Below are 24,679 nucleotides of genomic sequence, written 5' to 3' on the forward strand. Positions count from 1 at the left end.
ACCAAGACCTTTTCCTAAACATAATCAAGTAATTTTGGTGCCTAAACCTTACCAAACGGCGACCGTTTCACAACCACGTTAACAACTACTGTTACATCTAGGTATGAGGACATGTTGGTCTGTGTTCCCGACGTTTCACTTCCGGGATTGCTTCGTTTCTGTGTAACTTTTGCCAGATTGTACTCTTTTCGGCAGGATGTGCGTTACCTTCTGCTTTCTTTGTGTTGGAATTTTAAACTCCGGTCCGACTATGGTTACCTGGTCCTCAGATCTCTGCAGGGTAAATCCAGACAGCTAGCTAGACTATCTGTCCAATCTGAGGACTATGGTTACCTGGTCCTCAGTTCTCTGCAGGGTAAATCCAGACAGCTAGCTAGACTATCTGTCCAATCTGAGGACTGTGGTCACCTGGTCCTCAGGTCTCTGCAGGGTAAATCCAGACAGCTAGCTAGACTATCTGTCCAATCTGAGGACTATGGTTACCTGGTCCTCAGATCTCTGCAGGGTAAATCCAGACAGCTAGCTAGACTATCTGTTGGAGTTTTCTGTTGCACGACAAAAACTACTTTCGAACATATCCGTTCCACCAAAACAAGTTCCTTCCTGAGGAGTTTTGCAGAGGCACCGTGGCTCCATCCAGAGTTTAGACCCGCCCAAGACGATTGTGATTGGTTTAAAGAAATGCCAATAACCCATTGTACATTTTTCTCCCATCGCAGAATGCTGTGTGGACAAGCCAGACCCTCTTCCACAACGCTGTGGAGGTGGGCCTGGCAATGCGAGTCTAAGGACATTTTGATTTTTTGCTGCCAGTCGGGGCGAAAACACTCCTGTGGATCGTATTAGAGAAAAAAATGGCGTGTGTGGTCATGTGGGTTGGAGGATTTGAAGACTCAGTTATTTTCATTCATTTATTATAGACAAGTCAATGAGATTCAAATCTGTATGTAATTTTTATTTTACTTAATTATTTGTTTTCAAGTGAAATAACTAGGAAGAAAATGTATAATACTTTCAGTGGTAGACCTCAAAAGTTGCAGCATAAGTCCTGGATTCATATTGTATCACACATTTGAAATATTGCTTAAGCAAAAGTACAGATGTTTTAGCAACAAAATGTTGTCAGTCAAGGTGGCGATCATTTTAACTGCTTCATACACTGTTACATAGCAATGCATCATAAATTATAAAACTGATCATGAGGTAGATGAGTGGAGTAAAATCAAGTACCTTAAAGTTGTAATGAAATAGTACTTGAGTAAATGTATTTACCTTTCACTGACAACTTGACGATTTTAAATAATAATTCTACCTATAAAAAAGAGCCCAGTTAGACATAATGTTTTATCGGGCATGGCATTACAACAAGTCCATGTTTAATTCTCTTAATAAATATCTGACTTTTGTTTTACATGGTGTAATTACAGTGTGGTTTAGTTGTTATTCATGGTAATGAAGGTAGTTTTAGACAGATAAAGTATTTCTGATGAAAAATGTTCTGCATGTCGACTGATAAAAGGTGATTATTGGTGATGCGTTGTCAAGGTGATCAGCATGATCACTAGTTTCAGAAACATTTCTCTGCGCAAGTAAAGCTGCCTTAATCCTCACGTTGTCCTCATGTTGTCCTGTATCAATGTTCTTTTTAATTCCCCAAAATAACATGATTGATTCCACACAACGCTCTTTGCCAAGTACAAATCTCTACTTTCTGTTATGTGGAAGGAAGGACCCAAAAGCAGAGCAGTAGGCGGCAGGAGGGAGCTTCCAAAAAGATTTATTATGCACAGTCCAACAAACACAGGAAGCAAAAAGGCAAAATCCAAAAAGGCAAAACAAAGGTCCGGGGGAAAAAGAAAGGGCAAAAAACAGCAAGAGGGAAAACTACACAAAGACACTCAAAGGGAAGCTCAGGAAAATGGACTGGAACACGCAGACTGGACAAACTGAAAGGACAAAAGGATCTGACAAGAGACAAAGGGAACACAGAGGTTAAATACAAGAGGTAACGAGGTGACGAGGAACAGGTGATACGTCAGGTGAATCACATTAGGACTAAACTAGACTAGACTAGTGTTAGGTTCAAGGACTCGAGTGGAAAAAATTACTCACGGACACAAGACTTGGTTTTCTTTGGCAAAGGGGAATAAAGCTGAAATGCATTCAGCAGTCTTCCAAAACTTTCATTCCCTGCTCAGCCGTTTTATTAAGTGGGTGTATACAGAAAGTTGATTTCCATAATTTGTGTAGTATATAGTTGTTTAACATAAATGTTGGCTAAAACTTCATTGTTTTACATAAAAGTGGGTTAGTACATCATGTTATCTGCTATACTATTGGTTAAAGAGAAACTGGGTGTATTAGGCAAGTTTTAAGGTTAACAGTTCGCTGAAGTTTTACTAAAGAAACAATAGCTCATTCACACAGTCACAGCTGCAAATTAATCTTATCTTACCCTACTGGTCAGACCCAGGAGGGTCCGGCTCTCCTCGTCTCAGTGTTCTTCATTTCTCAAGGTTTCAAGATATCCACATGATAACTATTAAACAATAATACTTGTTCAGTTCTCATACAATATAACTTTGTTCAGTCTCCACAACTAGACTAGACTAGACTAGACTAGACAAGACTAGACAAGACAGGACAAACAGACGCTGGGGATGAAACTGAGACACAAACACAAGGAGACAAGACAGGACCAAAAACCAAAGAATGAGAAAAAGAAACCAAAGCGCCCACCCACACCATTACATTTTCATTCATTTTGGGGCGTCTTATTCAATTTTATAGTATTTGAAAACAAATCGAAGTGGTTTTGAAATAATGATGAGTAAAAGTTGACATATTCCAGTCTGTGATTATCCATCAACATTCATTCCTTTAATTTTAGTCAAAATAATTCCCAATTTCTGCTTTTCTAACCCAAACATTAGGTGTAATTTCCTATAAATTAGGTTTATTGACCATCAATTCCAAAAATAACTGTAAAACTAAAGTTAATAACTTAGTGTTACGTAGTGTTGAAAACTTCAAAAAAGTGACACGCATTGAAAAAAAAGGAGTCGGTGTTGCAAAAAGGGACAAAAATGTAAGAAAAAGTTAAAAACATTGATAAAAAAGCGTCAATAAAAGTGTTGAATTTTCAGATTTGACGGGAAGACAACACAAAGGTTAAAGAAGTGAAATTACTGCAGCTCACTTGTTGATTTTAAGAGCTTCAAGTGGAGAGAAAAAAACATCAAGTTACGCCATGGCCTTGAGCTGCATTATACAACATTCACTTATTTAAAGTAATGGTAACACTTTATAAAAACCAGCGCTAATAAATGGTAAATGGATACTTAATTAAAGTTGCTCTAATGTTTTTTTAGGCTACATTTTTTTTTGTCACGTACAGCAAACATCTCCGCTGCCTGTCCCCTGAACACAGCCAATAACCGACAAGAAGGATTTGGGGTCGGGGTTGGGTGTGGGGTGGGGGGTTTGGGTTGGGGAGTTAGTGTGCGGAAGAGAGGGGCCGGGTCCAGGATGAGGAGGGTGGAGGGCCGAGCTGACGTTGAACAAATAGTCACCCAATATCGCTCAGAGCACCTTTAAACTTAAATGTTACCGTTAACTAACAACAACATGTTAATTAATAATGTTTACTCATTATTAGTTATGATTTTTCGGATTGATGTTTTGATTGATTTTTGGACGTGACATTTTATGAGATTACTTTTGTTGGGATTTGGCTCTATATAAATAAAAATGAATTGAAATTTAATTTAATATAGGTTGTTTTAACTCATATGTGTTGTCTTCCCATCAACCATGGGAAAAAAAACATTATTTTCAACATTATTATCACTTTTTCCAACATTTTTGTCCCTTTTTCCAATGTTTTGGGTGCTTTTTTTGATGTTTTTGCCAACGTTTTTTGATACCTTTATGGTTGACATTTCAGACTTATTTCAATGACCCATTTTATGTGCCGAAAAAAAAGAAAATACCTGAAAACGGGTCAAATTTGACCCAAGGACAACATGAGGGTTAAAAGTTCCCGTCAAAACATTTTATACCTATTTTAACTTTTGTTAAATGATTAAGAAATCATTTGTGAACCGTCAGCAAACATCATATGGTAAAGTTATCTTATTGTAAAGTTGCATCTGATGTTAATAATACCTTGTTAATGGTTAATAAAGACTTTGTAAAGCATCTATAAACATTATTTAGATTTCACTTATGAGTGCTCAAATAAGAAAATCAATCATCTTGTTTATAAATCAACAAATAAAGATCTAACGGGGACAAATTAACGTAACTTGATGCTTTATAAAACATTTTTGAATCATGTACTTTTTATTATAAGGATTAGTTGCAACTTTATTATAGCCCAAAAAATGCTTAAAGACAGTTTAGAAAACAATTATCAGCCACTGACAAAGCATTAACTATCTAGCTGAAGTCATATGACACTAAACCAATGATGAAATGATTAGCATGTATTAGTGATGGTTATTATAAAGTGTTACCAAAGTAACTGGTTTTGTATGTTTTCATTAGATGGATGCCTAAGGAGTTCATTTATGGTATAATGATGCAATTTAAGTCAAGGTAATGGCATAATCTACACACACACACACACACATCATTCCCTGAGTTGCATTATTGGACAACCTAGATGGTTTCCTAATTGCAATTATCCCATGACATCAAAATGGATGTATTCACATCCGACACACTGCAGACTGAACTCACCGTCTTGATTTTAAATGGTATGCTAAACACAGATGGAAATTCAGTCCCACACAAAGCATAGCTTTGACTAAATGAACGCAGTTTTGGTGCAAAGCCTGAAACTTGTGTTTTCCAAGGACTGCTGATTTAAAACTTTTAAAAAACTGCACAGGTTGCAGTGTTTTAGTGAGTAGGAGTTCAAACCGCACACAAGTACAAAAAGCACACAGAAGTTGGAGGCTAGACTGGTGCTTTGGATGAGATCAGGACCATGCAGCTTGCTTTGGATCCACAGTCTCAGAGCAGTCTCTTTATTAGCGGATCCACATGGAAAAAGTTTTATTTCTTATACGTGTGGGCAGGAAATATAGGAAAGTGAAAACTGGTGTGTGAAATTGAATATCTGTTATATTAAATTTGAGACTGTTCTTTATTTTGTTGTGGACCTGACTGCAACATTCACAGACCCCTGGAGACCAAAACCTCCATAACAGAAAACAGGGGGTGATGAACACTTTCAAATAGGGCATTTCTCTGTGACATGAAGGCATCTCTGGATTCCTTGCCTGGAGCTGAAGCCTTTATTTTCCATTTGCCCCCCTGGAGGCGTTTTAAAATGATCGATTTCCACATCATTTTAATCCAATGGACTCGCGTGTTATTGGAAAGAGGCGTGATGGATCTGGACGTGCAGGGCTGGACATTGATCACTGGGAGATGGGAGGTCGGGTTGTTTCCCTGAGGATCGCCCCTGATACACACACACACACACACACACACACACACACACACTTACGCGCCTTTGGCTGTGTGCGTGTGGGTGTTTGTGCGCGCGCACGAGTTGATGTGACTCGCAGCTCCTTATGCTGAGAAGTTCATTTCCGAAGAGAAACTGTTACGGCTGCAGCACTCTGTCACAGATGCATTGCGCTGGAGGCTTTGGCAATGCATGCGTAAATCTGTCGGTTCTGTGTCACATCCCCGTGATAAACCACGTCTCGCTACATGTGAGTGGCAAAGAAGACTGATGTCCTTATAATAAGAGGTCTGATCCATGTCAACGGCAAGTCGGCGTATGGCTGCGCGCAGTTTTGCAGCAACTCAGACGCAGTCGGGATTAAGCGTGATCCCGGCGTGAGATCGGTCGGAAACAACGCACGGAAAAGAGAGAGCGAGGAAGGGAACGGAGGTAAGCGCGCACTCGAGCTGTAAGAAGCATTTTTTTTCCTTCCTAGGACGCGCACAGACAGGCAGCGCTGCTGGTGAGACAGCAGACAGGGGGAGAGCAGGAGAGGAGGAGGACGCACAAACACAGAGACAAAGTTCTCCTGCGTCGAGATGAAGTATGGCGCCAACAGATATCTGGGTCCCCGTGTAATGGAAGTTTTGGATCATAAAAGGAAAGAGGAGTAATACCCCCAAGGAACGAGTGCACCTATGCATTTCGGAGTGGCATGAGCGTTTCAGTGCAGTGGAGCCAATGACATATCCAGTCATGATTTGGGTCGCGTTTTTACCTTTTTTGGTTTCGTGCGCACACGGGAACCGGACCGTGGAGCAGGTGCCGTTTTTTCACGGGCATGTATTTGAAAACTCGTCTCCCGGCTCCCGGGTCAACGGACTGAGCGTCCCGTTGAAGCGGCTTAACTCGCAGAGGCAGTGCGGTACCGGGGAATCTGCAGCGCACTTTAAACTCCTGGGAGACGGTAGCGAGAATTTCCGTGTCTTTGCGCACCACAAACGGGGCCAAATTTTATTGAAGACTTCTGGGGTTCTGGACCGGGAGGAGCGGGATGAATACGCACTAAGTCTGGGTTTGTGTTGCGGGCAATGCGCGGGGCTCTCCCGTGAAGTGGGAGAGGAGTCTCCGGTGGTCGCTGAAGTGGCGTCCATAAAGGTGGACGTCCTGGACACCAACGACCACCAGCCCACTTTCCCAGGTGCAGATGTGAAACTGAGCCTGGATGATGCCACCGCGCTGCGCACGGCGATCTACAAAGTGACCGCGCGGGACAATGACAGCGGCAAGAATGCGCAGCTCATCTACTTCGCTTTGCCCAAAAATGGGAGTTTCTACGTGGTGCCCAAAACCGGAGACATCCTCCTGGTGGACTCTATCCTCGGTCTGGAGGATCCGATTAAGTTTCAAGTGTTCGCCCGGGACCGCGGGTGGCCACCTCGCACGAGCCAGAGCATAGCTGTTGAGATCAATCCACGGCAATGGCCCGTGGCCCCCTTGATCAACACCAAACCGGGGGAATGGAAAGCTAAATCACAATTAAAAGTCCCAGCGCGAAGGTCCAGGTCAGTGCTGGAATCAGACAGCCCCGTTTTCATCAACGTGTCCGAGGATGCAGGGATCGGTTCAGTGGTGATGAACCTGAACCCGGTGAGGTTTCTGTCGGCAACGTTTGAGTTGGTGGAGCCCGACGTGGAGAGCTCGCCGGTCAGCGTGAGCCGGGACAGCGGGGATATAGTCATATCACGGAGACTGGACCGGGAGACCGAGCCTCTGGTGGAGATCAGCGTCAAAGTTCAGGATAAAAGAGGTGAGTGAAAGAGCGACCCAGTGTGTGTGTGTGTGTGTGTGTGTGTGTAAGAAAGTGAGAAACAATATTGAACATGACGGTTTGTGAGCACATTTGTGGTCTCGTGTGCGTTCTCTGTGAGGCACCTTGAGCAATACACACACATTATTTGTGTCATTTGGTTGAAATTGTCACATTGTATTGTGTGCGTAAATACGCACGAAGAGCCTAAACTTGATGATAATGTCATGTCATACAACGCGGATTGTCTTCCCTCGAACTTTTTCCCAGGGTTCCATTGGTGCCTGAACCCTAGAATCGAATCCACTGGACAAATGTATATTTTTGGTTATTAAGAGGAGATTGTAACCACATATTGGGTTAGGGTTAGGGTTAGGGTTAGGGTTGGGGTTGATTAATCACTGTGGAAACGTGTGTTTGAAACAATTTCGGTCAGTAGGCAGCCTCTAAGGTCAGGGTCTTGGTGAAAGGTTTTGGGGGTGTGAGCAGGCCCGCTGTGGGTTCAGATGACAGCTGGTCCCTGGCCCCAAACCCAAGTAGGGCCCATGCAAAGGTCAATGGCACTGGTAGTTGTATTCCGTTAGTGTGCAATCTCAACATATGTGTATTTTATCTATTTCTTTCCTGTTATTTCCCTTCTACTTGTATTGCTCTTCACAGCTGTGTTTTCCTATCTTTTTGCTCTTTGTACATCGTTGTTTTACCTTCTAACCTGTTTTTTTATGTTAATCATCTTGATTCTGTGCTGTGTCCTGTTTTGTGCCAAGGTGTCCTTTATGTTATGGTAAGCTATGCCCTGTTTGTGTTGTCTTTCTCTCTTTGTGTATTTGTAAATTTTAAAAAGCCTTTTTAACATTGACGCTAGGGGATTACAGTGAAAAAGTACAATTTTGGCTTAATCTGGCATTTTTAACCCATGTATAATAATGCATTTTATAAATTTGCACTTTCCCCTTATTAAGTAAGCGTGGACTAAAGTTAATTGAATTAGCTGGTGTGATTGAGGGGCCAAGTTAGAAGAAGGAAAAATTGTCCTCTGATTCCATATTCGTCATGGCTGGACTGGAGACCGAGTGACAACTCCACACGTACATTATAGACCCAGGCCAGCTCTGAAGGGGTTCTAACCAGGGATCCTATTGCTGTGGTGAGTGGGTGCTAACCACTGAAGTACCAGGCAGACTCACGTCCCCGCACTAACCAGTTACAATCCTGCAAAACAGGAAAGATCAGGCTAAGCGGCATCAGAGCGCCTGGTGTTCGCAACAGAGGTTAAACTGAGTGACGCTCATCAGTGTTGATGATGATTCATGTGCTTGGTTAATTAGGACAGAGTGAACGTGTCAGCAGCAACAGATGTTGGGATGTCAGAGTAGAAGCGTGGCGCTCAACGGCCACCGTACCAACAGGTTAATTATCACCTGCGGATAAAAGGCACCGAGCGGAGAGACAGTGAGTTAACATGCAGCCAGATCCACATTAAGAAATGCATATGTAAAGGGATGAAACACTGGGATAATTGACTGTGACACTGAGCTTCTGAGACTAGACAACAGAGTGCAAAAACAATATAAATGAGTTTGCACTTGGTTCTATATACTGTATATATATATATATAGATGTTCTTAACTTGACTGGAAGAGCAGTTCTGCCGCTTGTTCCATTAAGACCAGGTAACCTCATTTTCCCGGGGGAGGGACCTAATCAATACGACCTATTGGTCTCGGTAATGTGAACTGTCCTGATGCAGCGAAGAAGCTGAGCTTGCTCTCGGCACACAATGCTAATTTGCACTGCCAGTAACAATGTTGGCTATTTGTCCCAATCCTTTCCTTCAACACATGATGAAATTGATGGAAAACGATACGTTTTCAGTGTTGAATGTAACACTTTGCTGTTGCAGAGTCACGGCATCCTCTGAGAGTTCCTTTATCGAGCAATCAGCTGCTGTTTGATTTTAAAGAGACACTCAGTTGTCTTCAAAACCTTTTTTACATTTTTTTATTTCAAGTAGAACAACTTTTTACAAGCAAAACACGTTTCCCTGAACGCTATCAAAAGTTAAACTAGTTTCATCTTTTCTGACAGAAGGTGTTATTATATTTTTCTTACAAATTAACAGGGATGAAAACAGGAGACGTCTTGAATAATACCAAATATTGGGGGAGGGGGAACAAAACAAAACATTGCTATTGTCAATTTAACAAGATGTAAATATAGCAGCCTGGTCTCACAGAATTCCTTGAAAGGACCATGAACTGTTACCAGTGCATTTGGTGGTGGTGGCACGGAATGTGTGAAGATTCCATGTGGTCACCATGGGAAACAACTCCAAAGTAAAGTCAATGAGAAGATGATGTAGTATTTAGAGCAACAACGAACGGCGTTAGGAGGTTGGTTAGGGTGGGTCAAACAACACAGGACTTTAACCCAGGAGACCGGGGCTTGTGTCCGGCGTGTCACGATTCTTAAACCCAACCATCCCGTTCTTTTCCTAACTAACCGTTGTTCTTTCCTAAACCCCAAACCACCATTCTTTTCCTAAACTAACCCGTTGTTCTTTCCTAAACCAACCCAATCCCGTTCTTGTTTCCAAACAACCCGTTGTTCTTAGTTCCAAACCAACCATCCCGTTCTTTCCCAACTAACCGTTGTTCTTTCCTAAACCCAACCATCCCGTTCTTTTCCTAAACTAACCCGTTGTTCTTTTCCTAAACCCAACCATCCCATTCTTTTCCTAAACTAACCCGTTGTTCTTTTCCTAAACCCAACCATCCCATTCTTTTCCTAAACTAAGCGGTTGTTCTTTTCCTAAACCCAACCGTCCCGTTCTTTTCCTAAACCCAACCGGTTGTTCTTTTCCTAAACCCAACCATCCTGTTCTTTTCCTAAACCCAACCATCCTGTTCTTTTCCTAAACCCAATCGTCCCGTTCTTTTCCTAAACTAACCTGTTGTTCTTTTCCTAAACACAACCTGTTGTTGTCCCTTCCACCCACAACCCTTTCCTTAACTCAAAGGAGAATTCCAGCCCATTTTTATGTTAATCTTGAGCTCTATAAATATGCGAGTACTTTCAATTGAAAAACCCCCGACCTGAATGGGTGCAGGTAACACGGAGCAGCTGCAGCTACGTGTACAAGCTTCCACTGAGCTAAAACGGCAGTTAATGGGGCAAGTTTTAGCGTGCCTTTGTGCCTCTTAACAGACACACAATGCAATGAATATGTCTGTACAACAAGAACAGGACCCTTACGTAATACCAAGATGCGTTTTCAAGTCAGACAGTGTTTTTAATTCACCTACCCAGTCTCGATCTTCCTGGTGGGTAGCTTGCTTGCCTAGTTATCTGCCAGAGCTAGCTGTTAGCTGCTAGCTGTTAGCTGCTAGCTGTTAGCTGCCCCGTTAACTGCCGTTTTAGCTCAGTGGAAGCTTGTACACATAGCTGCAGCTACTCTGTGTTGCCTGCACTGATTCAGGTCGGGGGTTTTTCAAAAGTACTCAACAGTACTCGCATATTTATTGCGAACAAGATAAACACAAAAATTGGCCGGAATTCTATTTAAGGGGCCGTGATCATTTCACAGAATTCTCCCGTGTGCCCATTATGAAATTTTAGGCAATTCCTTGAAATTGCCACAGACTTTGAGTTAAGGGACAGTGTTCATTTCACAGAATTTAGTGAGATCAGGTTGAAATACAGAGATGACATGAGAGGCAGTGACAGGAGTGTCATGTGCATTTTTATGCATTAAAATTCCGTGCATAGAAAGGGCATTTTAAAGTGTATTTAAAGCCAATCATTTCAATAAGGATGAGTCAGATATAAAGTGTAAAATGGCTTAATGTATTTGAAGATTACAGACACATGACATATTGTTTCTGATGTGGCCAATCCTTTGCAACCAGTGCTGGTTTGGATGATATTTAATCTTTAATGCGTCTTGGATGCATCTACATCTGAGCTGTGATGTGTTTTAACTAAAATAATGCAACGTGTAAAGAGCAGGATCATCATTAATGTCTCCTAAATGGATAGGTTTACAACAACACACGTTTTATGTGTTCAAGTGTTTGACAGGAGGGGAAGATTGGGGCAGTGGATTAAAATACATATCCATGACCTTACTATTTACTGTGCCACGCGGAAAGGCGGCAAGATTTCATTTCCAGGCTTAGCAGCAGGCGGCAAGGGGCGAGCCCGGCTCAGCTCGGTGTATTGAGCGCGAGGAACGCTGCATCCGTTCGGTTGTTGGTGGCTCTGTTGAAGTCTTTTAATCCGTTTGGAGTGGAAAGTCCTGCTGGATCCTCGACCTCCCTCCATCTGCTCGCATTATGCTTGTAATCCCATCTCATTCCCTCTCTGTCTCTCTGTCTCTCCCTCTTGCTCTCTTACTTTCTCGCTCTTATTTTCACTCTCACTCCAGGGATTTAGTTGGAGTGGAGGCACAGTTTTAGACAGCGTGAGCCAGCCTCTGACATGATTCTTCAAGGGACGGTTGTGTGTGTGTGTGTGTGTGTCTGTGTCTGAAAGTGATATCAGTATATATGATCAATGTACTATTACATTTTAGAGTTAAAAGTTGTGTTTTGAGGGTACGAGTTAGGGTTGGCTTTAGGCACAAAGTGGTTTTGGCTCAGATGCGGGTAAATCTCCAAGGAATAAACACTTACCCACAGGAAGTGACAAAAACACGTTTGCCTGTGTGGACAAATAAATGTCACCCAGGTTTTTTAGTTTCCATTCTTCTCACCAGGGTGTATTTTTAATGCACAGTATTCAAAACAAGTGTACTATTCCCTGCTGGTTTTATTTCCCCTAACATAAATCTGTCTATGTGTGCGCGTCTAGCCTCTGATATCCGAATCCATTTCACAAGTCATTGAATAATAATAAAAAAGCACCAAGTGAGTGTCACCTCCAGCTCCCGCTCTTATTTAGTATTTTGTTTGTTTTCATGGACGTCTTGATTTATTTTGATATTCACATTTTGTCTGCGTTCCAGGTCACTTGTCTCCCCGTCTTTGTTTTCCCGCCGTTGTGATTACCTGTCCCCGCCGTAATGTGTATCACTAGTTGTCTTCCCCAGTCCCAGTGTATATATACTCCCCTTGTTCACTCACCTGTTGCCAGATTGTTGTAGTACCTCGTGTGTCACGCTTTCCAGCGGTTTTCCCTGTGTGTATTTGTTTCCAGTGTTACCAGACTCTTTGTTTTGTACCTTTGACCACGTCCACTGCCTGATGATTTTGTACCGTTGCTGCATTGTTCGCTGAACAATAAACGTACTTATCGTTTTACTCTCGTGTCCTGAGTTTTGCGTGTGAGTCGGCCATTGTACCCTGACAGTGAGCGCTCTATTAATTTCCCCCAAAGATTCTTCATCCCCTCTAAAAACAGCCAGTCTGACACTGTTCTTTGACATAATGATCAATGGATTTATTCATTTAGTTAATTAGTAAAAACATTAATTTGCTCCTTCACACACTAGTTCTTTGTCAGAGCTTTCCTTTTTGAAAAAAGCCACAGTCATATTTTGCTTTTTCTTTTAAAAATTAGACTTTTAGTTAAGGTAGAACCCCCTTCACTTTAATCATTTCTAGCCGGCTAACACTGTATCAAATAGACAAGAGAGTACTTTAATCCTTTTAGCTAATTATTATAATGATTTTTTATTTTATTTTTTCTTCTCTGGCAGCCTTTATGAAAGTAGACCCACATAATGTTAAAAAATAGATTGTATCCAAACCAATTATCCATTTGTTACTTGACCTACTCAGATGAAAGGAACAGCGCAACAGGTACTCCATTGGACTCTCGCCACATGAGTCATGCATGCTTTTTTTATTATAAACCCTGAAAAGCCCGGTACATGCTTGACTAGAGATGGGAATCAAACCTCAACCTTTTTGGTGCAGACTAGAATGTGACAAAGTATCAAAAACTGTTAAAGTGCTCATATTCTGCTCATTTTTTAACTTTATAGTTTTATTTAGAGGTTGTAGTAGAATAGGTTTACATGGCTTATTTTTCAAAAAAACACTATAACCTGTATATGCTGTGGCTCCTCTTTTCACCCTGTGTGTTGAGCTCTCTGTTTTAGCTACAGAGTGAGGCATCACACTTCTGTTCCATCTTTGTTGAGAGTCACACATGTAGAAGCAGAGTACGAGGGCGTGCCCTGACAGTACCTAGGTAAGGACTACTAGCCAGTCAGAAGCAGAGTATGAGGGCCCTGACAGTACCTAGGTAAGGACTACTAGCCAGTCAGAAGCAGAGTATGAGGGCCCTGACAGTACCTAGGTAAGGACTACTAGCCAGTCAGAAGCAGAGTATGAGGGCGTGCCCTGACAGTACCTAGGTAAGGACTACTAGCCAGTCAGAAGCAGAGTATGAGGCCCCGACAGTACCTAGGTAAGGACTACTAGCCAGTCAGAAGCAGAGTATGAGGGCCATTACAGTACCTAGGTAAGGACTACTAGCCAGTCAGAAGCAGAGTATGAGGGCCCTGACAGTACCTAGGTAAGGACTACTAGCCAGTCAGAAGCAGAGTATGAGGTCCTGACAGTACCTAGGTAAGGACTACTAGCCAGTCAGAGCAGAGTATGAGGCCCTGACAGTACCTAGGTAAGGACTACTAGCCAGTCAGAAGCAGAGTATGAGGTCCTGACAGTACCTAGGTAAGGACTACTAGCCAGTCAGGAGCAGAGTATGAGGCCCTGACAGTACCTAGGTAAGGACTACTAGCCAGTCAGAAGCAGAGTATGAGGGCCCTGACAGTACCTAGGTAAGGACTACTAGCCAGTCAGAAGCAGAGTATGAGGCCCTGACAGTACCTAGGTAAGGACTACTAGCCAGTCAGAAGCAGAGTGTGAGGGCATGCCATGCTAGCAGCTAGACGAGCATTATAACATGTGTGACACATAGTCTTCATGGCTGTGGTTGCCCTGGGCAGCGTCTGAATGTGTAACTGTGAATGTGATCAAGGCATTCCTGCGAAAGAGAGGCTACCTCAATGAATAAAAAAAATAAAAAATCAGTTTGTTCCCAACTGTTGCAGTATTTCTACACAGCCATTTGACACATCTTAGCTTCAGACAGAGATGTCTAACACTTATTTAACCCTTTGCATGTTATGTGAAGTGTATTTAGAAATCCAGTTCCAGCCTGCAGACTGCAACATCAGCCCCTGCTTTGCCAACATCAGTTTAGTGAAAGGTTCAATTTTTTCTTCTGTCTTCATAAATGATTTCATCTTACTGTAATGCCAAGTGTAGAGAAGTGTTTCCACCTTTATATGTGAAAGAGAATCCTTTGCGCCATTTTAGCAGAGCTTTCTGACTTCCTGGTGCAGAACGAATGAGCTTAGGATCTGTAAAGCATAGGAGAGTTATTGAGCAATCTTCAAAATGGTTTACGCTTTCATTTGTATATGTTTATGTGTCTTTAAATCTGCTGTCACACTACTTCAAAGTTATCATGGTAATCATGTTTCTTGTTTTCTTTAATATTCAGTTTTAATAACTTTTACAAAACACAGTAGAAGAAACTTCTTCTTTATAAATAGTTTGTGAACTTTAGAACATTTGTGTAAATAGTGGTTTATGATGTAATAATCACCAGGATTAAGTAACCTGAGCTGGGACATTATTTGTTTTGTAAAAGTCATTTGTTTGATAGAATTATTACAAAGATGAAAAATGATTATCAGGATATCGGGCCAGCACTTTGTTCACAAGAGTCTATGCCAATCTGTGTGTGTGTGTGTGTGTGTGTGTGTGTGTGTGTGTGTGTGTGTGTGTGTGTGTGTGTGTGTGTGGTGTGTGTGTGTGTGTGCGTGCGTGGGCATGTGTGTGGGATTTTGGTTAATGAAGACTCACAGCTGGCTTTAATCACGACAACTGTCAGTTGATCTCACATGTTTTTTGCCTCTCCCAACTGAACCAAGCATGCGGAATTTTTCAAAATTACCGTTTTTTAGGCTCCTAAGTAATAAAAAAAAAAAAAAAAAATGCTTTTGCATTATTTCCCATCTCAAACCCCCTGATACACACGCACATACAGTACATACTATACATCGACATACAAAACACTACATTGTGCTTTTTGTGAGTTCCGGATGGCCAAATTACCATTCCATATCCAGACAGATGGCAGTGAGGGGAGCCTGTTAGCTGCATATGTTATTTGTCTTTTGTTTATCGAGATGAAACAGAGTCTGAATCCATTTGTTCCTTCAAAGAGCATAGATAGCACTTATTTGGTCTTCTCTGCATGCACAATGAGTACACATGGATGGTTAACCGCATTAACCCACACAAACCCAATGTTAAGACACTTGAATGTTTTTTTTGGCTCATTTCATTGCATTTGGTTTTTCTGTCTTACAAAAACAGAATAAATACACGCAGACACACACGCACGCACAATCTTCAGCTCATTATCCACAGAGACTGTGGTTTCTGCATCTCACGGCAGACTTTCACTGACTCCCTAACTGCTAGCTAGCTTTTCACCTTAACACTCGTCATGCCCCTTTTTTTCATCGCTTTAGCATCTTTCGTGTAAATGGAGTTCAAAAGAAACCTCACAATTGTAAAGTCTGCTCCCACTATCACTGCAATTATGTAGCTTCCAGAGGCGTTTTTAATTGTTCTTTTTTAATTTACTTCAACAGAAAGTTTGCTTTCATGCGCTAGTGTTTGGTGACTCCAAGTCTTTCCACCAATGGTTTGCCAACTCCAGTTTGGTTTCTATAAATCCCAATTCTGAACTTCAGAAACTCTTAAATGTGCCGTGGAATGGTTCTGGCCAAGGTTGGTCCAAGGGTGCTGAAGCTACTGCAGATCTGTTGTGAAACCACTTACTCTCATTTTGGTAACGTAACATGCGTAACACTTTACATAAGGTACACTAAGGATAGTTACGATTAGTTACTGTTTGTGAAAGGTAATGACTGATTATACTTTTCAAAGGGTAGTTACTTTTTTTCAGAATGGTCAACCATGATTAGTTACCTTTTCAAAAGGGTAGTTACCCGTTTTCAGAAGGGTAACCATTGTTCGGGTTTTTCAAACAAGGTAACCAGATTGTACTGTTTTTTCAGAAGGGTAACCAATGGTACTGTTTATTCTCGAGAAGGACCAATGATTTAATCACTTTTTTCAGAAAGGTAACCATGAATTGTACTGTTTTTCAGAAGGGTAACCAATGATTAGTTACCTTTTTCAGAAGGGTAGTTTAAACCCTTTTTTCAGATCTAACAGGATTATTACCTTTTTTCAGGGGAAAGAGTAACCTAAAGGTTTAATTCCCTTTTTCAGAAGGGTAACCAATGATTAGTTACTGTTTTTTCAGAAGGGTAACCAATGATTAGTTACCTTTTTCAAAAGGGTAGTTAACCTTTTTCAGAAGGGTAACCAATGATTAATTACCTTTTGTCAGAAGGGTAGGAAGTGTTTTTTAGAGGATACCAAGCGTGGCTTTATTAAGGTCTGCCTATTCAGAACGTTATTACTTTCACTGGCTTCACTAGTTGATTGCAATTTGCCTGTTTTCGGACGAACTAGATAGCTCGCTGATCATCCCCTGAAATTCGTCGACCTCACTAATATTATTAGATTGACACCTGTTTTCGATCATCAACATTCAAGCAGTAAAAACTTATAATGAACTTCCCTTTTTATTTTAGCAAGCTCTTAAAAAAAGACACTTCCTGACTGTGGCGGAGACAACAGACAAAAGACAAAAACACAAATAGCACCAACCGGAAAATCCACAAATAACATCTGTAGGCAATAATCGATTATGGTCTGTCGCTGCGTGGATGCAGAATCGTCCAGGTCCGCATTTTGATGCATCGATGCAGTGGTTCATTTCAACACCCCTAATGCTGAATGAAGTTAAATCTCAAACACTGAAGAGTTGAACAGCCACATTCGAGTCACCTGACAAAAAGTTGGGTACTACCCAGTCTGGATTAAGTACATTTCCAGGATTAAGCCTCAGATGTTAGACTTGTCTCCTTACATTCCACTGTCTGTGTATTACTGTACTTGAAATATCTTGAAAATGAAAAAAGGACAGAAATTAAAATGTACCGCTAACCAGCTGCTGGCTGTAGCTTCATATTTAGAACAGATATGAAAGTGGAATTGATGTTCTCATCAAACTCTGAATAGGGAAATTAATTGGCTTTTTTTCGCTAAAAACGCTGGATCATTGCTTTGATATGTACATGCGCTACTGTTGGTACTGTGTGTTTTTAATCTTGATAACTTGATCAGCACAAAGACCTTTTTTATTTTTCCCTCTCTCTACTCCACTGTCATACAACTTAGATTTTTATTACAGCCCTTTTAATTATGTCCCTACAATCAGTATGTAATTATACACTGTTGCCCTCCATTTGTCTCCAATGAACAAGCTGTAGCACAGCATTAAACCAAGAGACAAACTACCAAAATGTGTAACTGATCAAGGCTTGGACAGGTGTCTATCTATTTATTATCTATCTATCTATCTATCTATCTATCTATCTATCTATCTATCTAGCTATCTAGCTATCTAGCTATCTATTTATCCATCTATCTATATACATATGTCTACCCTTATCTGTCTATCTATCTATCTATCTATCTATCTATCTATCTATCTATATGTCTACCCTTATCTGTCTATCTATCTATCTATCTATCTATCTATATGTCTACCCTTATCTATCTATCTATCTATCTATCTATTATCTATCTATATGTCTACCTTATCTTCTATCTCTATCTACACTATCTATTTATCTATCTATCTATCTATCTTATCTATACTATCTATCTATCTATGCTATCTATCTATCTATATCTATCTATATGTCTACCGCTTATCTATCTATCTATCTATCTATCTATCTATCATCTATATGTCTACCTTATCTATCTATCTATCTATCTATCTATCTATATGTCTACCCTTATCTATCCATCTATCTATCTATCTATCTATCTATATGTCTACCCTTATCTATCTATCTACCTATCTATCTATCTATCTATCTATCTATCTATGTATCTATCTATCTATCTATCTATCTATATGTCTACCCTTATCTATCTATCTATTTATCCATCTATCTATATATATGTCTACCCTTATCTGTCTATCTATCTATCTGTCTCTATCTATCTATCTATCTATCTATCTATCTATCTATCTATCTATCTATCTATTTATCCATATATCTATTTATCTAGCTCTATCTATCTATCTATCTATCAATCTACCTATCTATATGTTTACATCTATCCATCTATCTCTATCTATCAATCTACCTATCTATATGTCTACCCTTATCTATCTATGTATCTATCTATCTATCTATCTATCTATATGTTTACATCTATCTATCCATCTCTATCTATCTATCTGCATATCTATATGTTTACCCTTATCTATCTATCTATATATCTATTTATCTATCTCTATCTATCAATCTACATATCTATATGTCTACCCTTATCTATCTATCTATCTGCTATCTACTCCATTTCCATGGGAGGACAGACCAAGATGGACAGAACCCTTTTGGTTTCCAGTCTTTGTGTTATTCCATTTGCATAGTTACATCTTCCAAAAAGTCACTATAAATAATTCATTGTATTTGGCAGCAACAGTTTGTGCCAAGATCAATTTCAATTTCTGAGCAATAAATTAGATTCTTAGTGTTTTGCTCACCTTCTAAATGGAATTCCTACTCTTTTACAATTTTACCTCTCCGCCATTTATGGATTTACGGTCCACCGTTTCTATATTTTAACACCGGTATCCTCAGCTGTGTTGCGTCTTCATACTCTAAACCATGCACTAATGTTGAAATATATAAACTGCAGTATTTGGTTCAGAGTGACCTTCATCATGGTACTTAAATGCCACTATTATAATGTCAAGCAGTGAGGTAGAAGCAAAAGTGCCTGCAGCTATTAATAAGAAATCCATAAGTACGTGTTTTTTTGTCTCTTATTTCTTTTTTTCCCACCTAGCGCCTCGCTAGGGAAAGGTGGACATTTCTATGATTACTCTGTTTGCAGCTATTACGTGTTCTAGCTCCTCAACAGACCTACAGTGCAGAACATAGCAGGTTGGTGGAGCTCATAAAAGCTTGTGTAAAATGGGTGTTGGGTTAGAATCAATCCACGCAGGCTTTATTCCTTTGTTTAGACTGAGGGCCTATATAATACTTCAGTGATTTGAAAAACGGATTACTAATTTCAATATATCACATACTGTCATGGTTTATGGATTAATGAACAAGTATACCTAGTGGGGAATTAATCTCAGAGGTGAAAGGGAGCATTCCTGTATGAAAGTATGTTTTTATAGTGAAAGTCTTTGTCAGATTGAATGCAATACACCTGGTCACAGCATCTCAGCTCAAAAATGCAATAAATAATGGAATCATTACATTAATGGCATTGGAAATCAATGCCATGTTGTCTTTGATAGGAACTTAACATTGTCACCGAGAAAAAACATGGCATTGATTTCTCACTCGTTGATTAGACTTAGTTAGATCTATGCTATGCTACACTATACCAGTGTTAATTGCAAGATAAAGCCTCGGTGTGGGACTTAGAACACAACAATTAAAAATAAATTAAACAACTGAGAATAAATCGCTGTCTCATGTTGTTACCAAGGTGTCATTATTGTGATAATGGAGTGTTTTTGTTTTGTCGTATCTTACAGGCATAGTTTTGGCGGTTCAGTTCCCAATGAACAAGCGATATTTGCCAGGACAATGAGAATGAAAAATAAATCAAAGCAGAACGAGAAAGACAACAGTTGGAAATATAAAGAATAAAAGATGACGATTGGCATCATCCTTTTGACCAAAAATGTACAAATCAATGCAGTGATTAAATATTTTTTTCAGAGCCTTATTCATGTATATGTAGATTTTAACAAGCAACCATGGCAGTTTGTGAAATGGTCACGTTATTTTACAGTAACACGATTTTCCCGTTAATAACAAACGAATATTTCCATCCAACTGTTTCAGGTTTGTCATAATTGATTATTTCTGGTTTCAATTGGCATCACCATGTCTTTGCTTCAAAAGTATTATGGTCTGTGGACAGTATTGTCTTCAATTCAATCAGGAGAGACATGTTTGCAGATAGGCAAATAAGATTTATTGTACAGCTCAATAAAATGTACAAAGTCTTTGGAGATTATACTCCATCGCTATACGAATATTTCATATATCTATATATAGGGGTAGAGAACCATCATAACCCCCCTGAAGGAGTCTAGACACCGGTGTTGGGGACGAAGGAGCCCCAAGACCAGACCAAAGGAGGCTCGGGACCGATCAGCTGGAGTAGATGACTTGAGGTGGAAGGGGGGGGGGGGGGGGGCGTGGAGGGTTGCACTCTTTGCCTGCAACGACAGCTGATAGCAAAGGGAGAAACAGATTATTTAATGTAGGGTTGTGACTCTGTGATTGGCTTTTGACATTGTGTATGATTCTGATTGGTTGAGCAGGAAGGTGAACGCCTCCACCAGCTGATCCTAGTTAGGTAGAGCATTGATTAAGAGTGAGGTCTTCTTGAAAGGATTTACGCTGAGATACATTTCAATCAGGAGAGACGAGCTGCAGATGTGCAAAAGTTATACACAGCATGATGAAATACATTTATTAGAATAACGGCTGAATTGTTTTAGGAGTGCATTGATTAAAAGTTAGGTCTTTTTGAAAGAATTTACGCTGAGCTACAATTGGTTGATGCAAAACAGTATTTTTTTTTCAAAATCTTGTGTGGTATCACCCTAGGTATGATGTTGGGCTGCTTGAAGAATCTCAAGGTAAGTAGGGCAGAATGTGTTCAATGGTATCTTTGTTTTCCAAGAGATTTTAAGAACTATCATCTGTTTGTTCTGATCTAAATCAGGGAATATGGAGTGTTACTGCTTGGCATTTGCATCAAATCCTCAAGTGAGCCTGACTTTATCCAGAAAGCCACATGACACTGGTGTCAAACTGGGCAGAACATTTGAATGGCAAACATCGTTCTCAGGGTGTAATCAAAAAAATCTGAATCAGAGATGGTAGAGCATTATAGCTTTAACTCCAAGTCATTATTTGGTTCATCTCATTCCACTATGAACAAACCTGCCTCCAGGTTGCATTGCATTGCCTGACCACCTTTGAAATGCTCTGTATCCTGGACCCTCATTAGTCCAAACAAATTCAGCTAAGAAAAATATGCCTCTAGGGTTTAAAAGAACTCCTTTAAATCAACAGGGCGTGACAATGTGCCAACAGACTCTGGCAGTTGCATCACCTGGGTGAATATTATTATTATTATTATTATTATTATATATATTTTTTTTTACATGAGTAGGGTTTTACTGTAAGTCAGATACACATCACTATTTATAGTAATATTTGCATGAGCCTGTAGCACTCACTCAAAACAGAAGTATTTATGCAAAGTGACCCATATCATTAAAATAAATTGCATGTTAATAGGTTGATCACATCTTTCTTCCACGACTCCTTCTCCTTGGTGAAGGTTGCGTGCCACGCTTAAGTCATATTTCCCCTGTAGCGGCTCCTATTGAAGTGTGCGTTGTTGTGATACGTCTATTATTTGTGTGGCAGAGGCCACAGGCAGATTCCTCGTGTCTAGCCTTTCTGCTGGATTTTGCTGCAGTGGGGTCATTATGTCCGTGTGTGTGGGTGCTGTGTGTGTGTGGGTGTGTGTGTGTGTGTGTGTGTGTGTGTGCTGGTGTGGTGGTGTGTATGTGTGTGTGTGTGTGGTGTGTGTGTGTGTGTGTGTGTGTGTGTGTGTGTGTGTGTGTGTGTGTGTGTGTGTGTGTGTGTGTGTGGTGTGTGTGTGTGTGTGTGTGTGTGTGTGTGTGTGTGTTGTAATTTTGAGCCTATGTGGGAGGGTCAGTATGAGTGTATGTGTGGTGTCAGACCTCCCCTGTCTATCCGCTACCCTGCAGCACCTCCTCTAATATGCTGAGCACACAGGAGAGCTGCTTTTTGCTCATTTCACTCGTTACTTCTCAAGATCTTTTTTTTTTTTTGTCTGCATGTCTAGTGGCCACATTTTTCCTATGATGTTAACGGGATTGAAGTGTTTGCTTCCCATCTTGTATCAGTGTGTTTGCACATGTGTCATGGCCGCAAACACACTCTCCAAGACCATCAAACACCACACAAACACACTGGCTGATTTGTTTTCCACACCTCATCCACCTACCTTCCTTTCTTCCAACGATTCCCATTTTTTTCTCTTCTCTCCTTGTGGTTTCAGACCCTCTTCCATACCTTGCTGCTATCCATCTCTCCCGACGTCGACGCCAGCTGTTTTTGATCACGTTCCAATTTTCTCTTCCTGATCTTTTCCCCTCCCTGTTCTTTCCACTATTACATTTTTCCACAGTTGTTGATATATGCCTTCTTTACACACCTTTACTTATTCTTTTAGCATCACCTTTTTTTCTCCAGGGGAGACTCATTTCTCTCTTTCTCTCTCTCTCACACTCTCTATCTCTCTCTCTCATGCTATCAATGTGAGTGATTGTGCAATCTGGCAGCATGTTAAAGACATGAGGAGACTGTCAAACAGATCAATGAATATGTCTTCTAACCCCCTTTTACACGTCACGCTAAAACACACACATGCAAACACACACACGTGTGAGAAATAGCATCCAGTCAGTCACACATACAGGCGAACACACCCACACATAAGCACAAAAGCTCAAACAAACATGGAATGTGCAATGCCACATTTATAAAGTAGAGATTTAATAACACAGGAACATAAAAGATACACACACATATTAAAACACAACATGGCTCACCCGAAGAGGAGTTTGGTGTGATGGATTTCCTGTGTGAACCAGAGGAAGTCAGTTCATCTGATTAAATACTGACAGGTTGAGAATTAAAGATTGGAAGCCACTGTTTCTGTCATGCTCACTCTCTCTTTCTCTGAACAACAACACACACACACCCACACCCGACCCCACACACAATAGCCTCCTACAAGTGCCTGATCTCTTATCTAGCCACTACAGTGGCGGCCAATGCAGAAAGTGGAGCTGGCATCATGTACCACGTTATTTGTCAGATCATCCGTCAGCTTGTACCAGCTCAACGGAAGATAGAGTGCAGCAGCAAATCAGTTACTGTAAATTAGACTTCTGTATTAGCAGCATCTACACTCTCCATTTACATTCTATACACGGACTGCTACAATAGCAGCCATATAAGCACGCAATAGAAAAGATACAAAGGTCGGAGCTGTAGTGGGTCTTACAGGGATGACAGTGAGACACCGAAGAGAAAAGGAAACATAACAAAGGTTCAGGAGGGAGGTTAAGGTTGGCCTTTGTAGTTACAATAAGCATGTCAATCATGTATTTTACATATAATAGTCCAAAGGTCTACATCTCTTCCCACGTAACACTGGACCAGCAATGGGATGTTAATAGTTGGTCAATATGAAAGGAGAGCAGGGTCAGTAGATGGAGAGTTTGGAGATCCAGTACCTGCGTCTGGATCAACGCAGGTACATCTCCATTATAAACTTCCAAGCCCCTTTCCTTCCGCTCTCTGTGTTGTTGTTCTTAAAATCCCTCTGCTATGAGAAACAACTTCAAGCCAGTCAGCTACATGCTGAAAAAGGCAATTTGTGAAGAAAACTTGGAAACAAGAACACATTGGAATACAGTAAAAAATGAGGAAGTGGATCATTGCTTTGGCTGTCATCTACATTCTTACAAAGCATTATTTGGGACTTCTTACATGGAAGTTCAGTGCTCAATTGCAAACCATTTTTTTCCATTATAGCTAAGTACACATACCCGTATAGAGTAATTTCCATTCAGAATAGAACAGATTGTGGAGATGTCAGCTCCCAAACTCACTCAAATTCCTTTCGGAGCTAATCTGTGTCTGTGCTCCACGACTAATCCTGTGTGGCTCTTCGTTTGAAATCACTGAAGTGTTTCATACACTGGGAAAGGGTTATTTCTCCAGCAGAAAACTGGCACAGTGTCATGATGAAAAGTAAGTGAAAAGAGAAGGAAATGAGGTAACTCATGAGCCAGCCACTTAAATACCCAACTCAGTTTCCAAAGAATTCTACATTCATTTTCAATGATTACACCACTTACAATTTACTTTCTAATGGCAACCCTCAGTGATCACCTTCTAACACGGTCAAAAATGACCGATTTACACATTCCCTGTACTATGAATATGGCATTTTTCATCAGATTGCTTCAAGACCTTATTCTATCCTTAACAAATGGCATTTGAATACATACAATTCATTGTGACTACTTACATTAAATAGTGAGTGATTTGTTCAACTTGGTAACACTTTTTATGTTTT

At 40.5% G+C, this 24,679-nt stretch overlaps 1 protein-coding gene across 1 annotated transcript in view; it reads left to right on the plus strand.

The window, feature by feature from the left end:
- The first annotated feature begins 5,611 nt into the window (after positions 1 to 5,611).
- LOC116692225 (neural-cadherin-like) overlaps positions 5,612 to 24,679 on the plus strand; it is a 347,629-nt gene continuing 328,561 nt past the window's right edge. Inside the window, 1 exon segment of the mRNA XM_032520340.1 lies at positions 5,612 to 7,271. Coding sequence (XP_032376231.1) covers positions 6,203 to 7,271 — 1,069 coding nt within the window. The 5' untranslated portion in view covers positions 5,612 to 6,202.

This window comes from Etheostoma spectabile, chromosome 1, assembly GCF_008692095.1.
Source record: "Etheostoma spectabile isolate EspeVRDwgs_2016 chromosome 1, UIUC_Espe_1.0, whole genome shotgun sequence".
NCBI classification, from domain to species: Eukaryota; Metazoa; Chordata; class Actinopteri; order Perciformes; family Percidae; genus Etheostoma; species Etheostoma spectabile.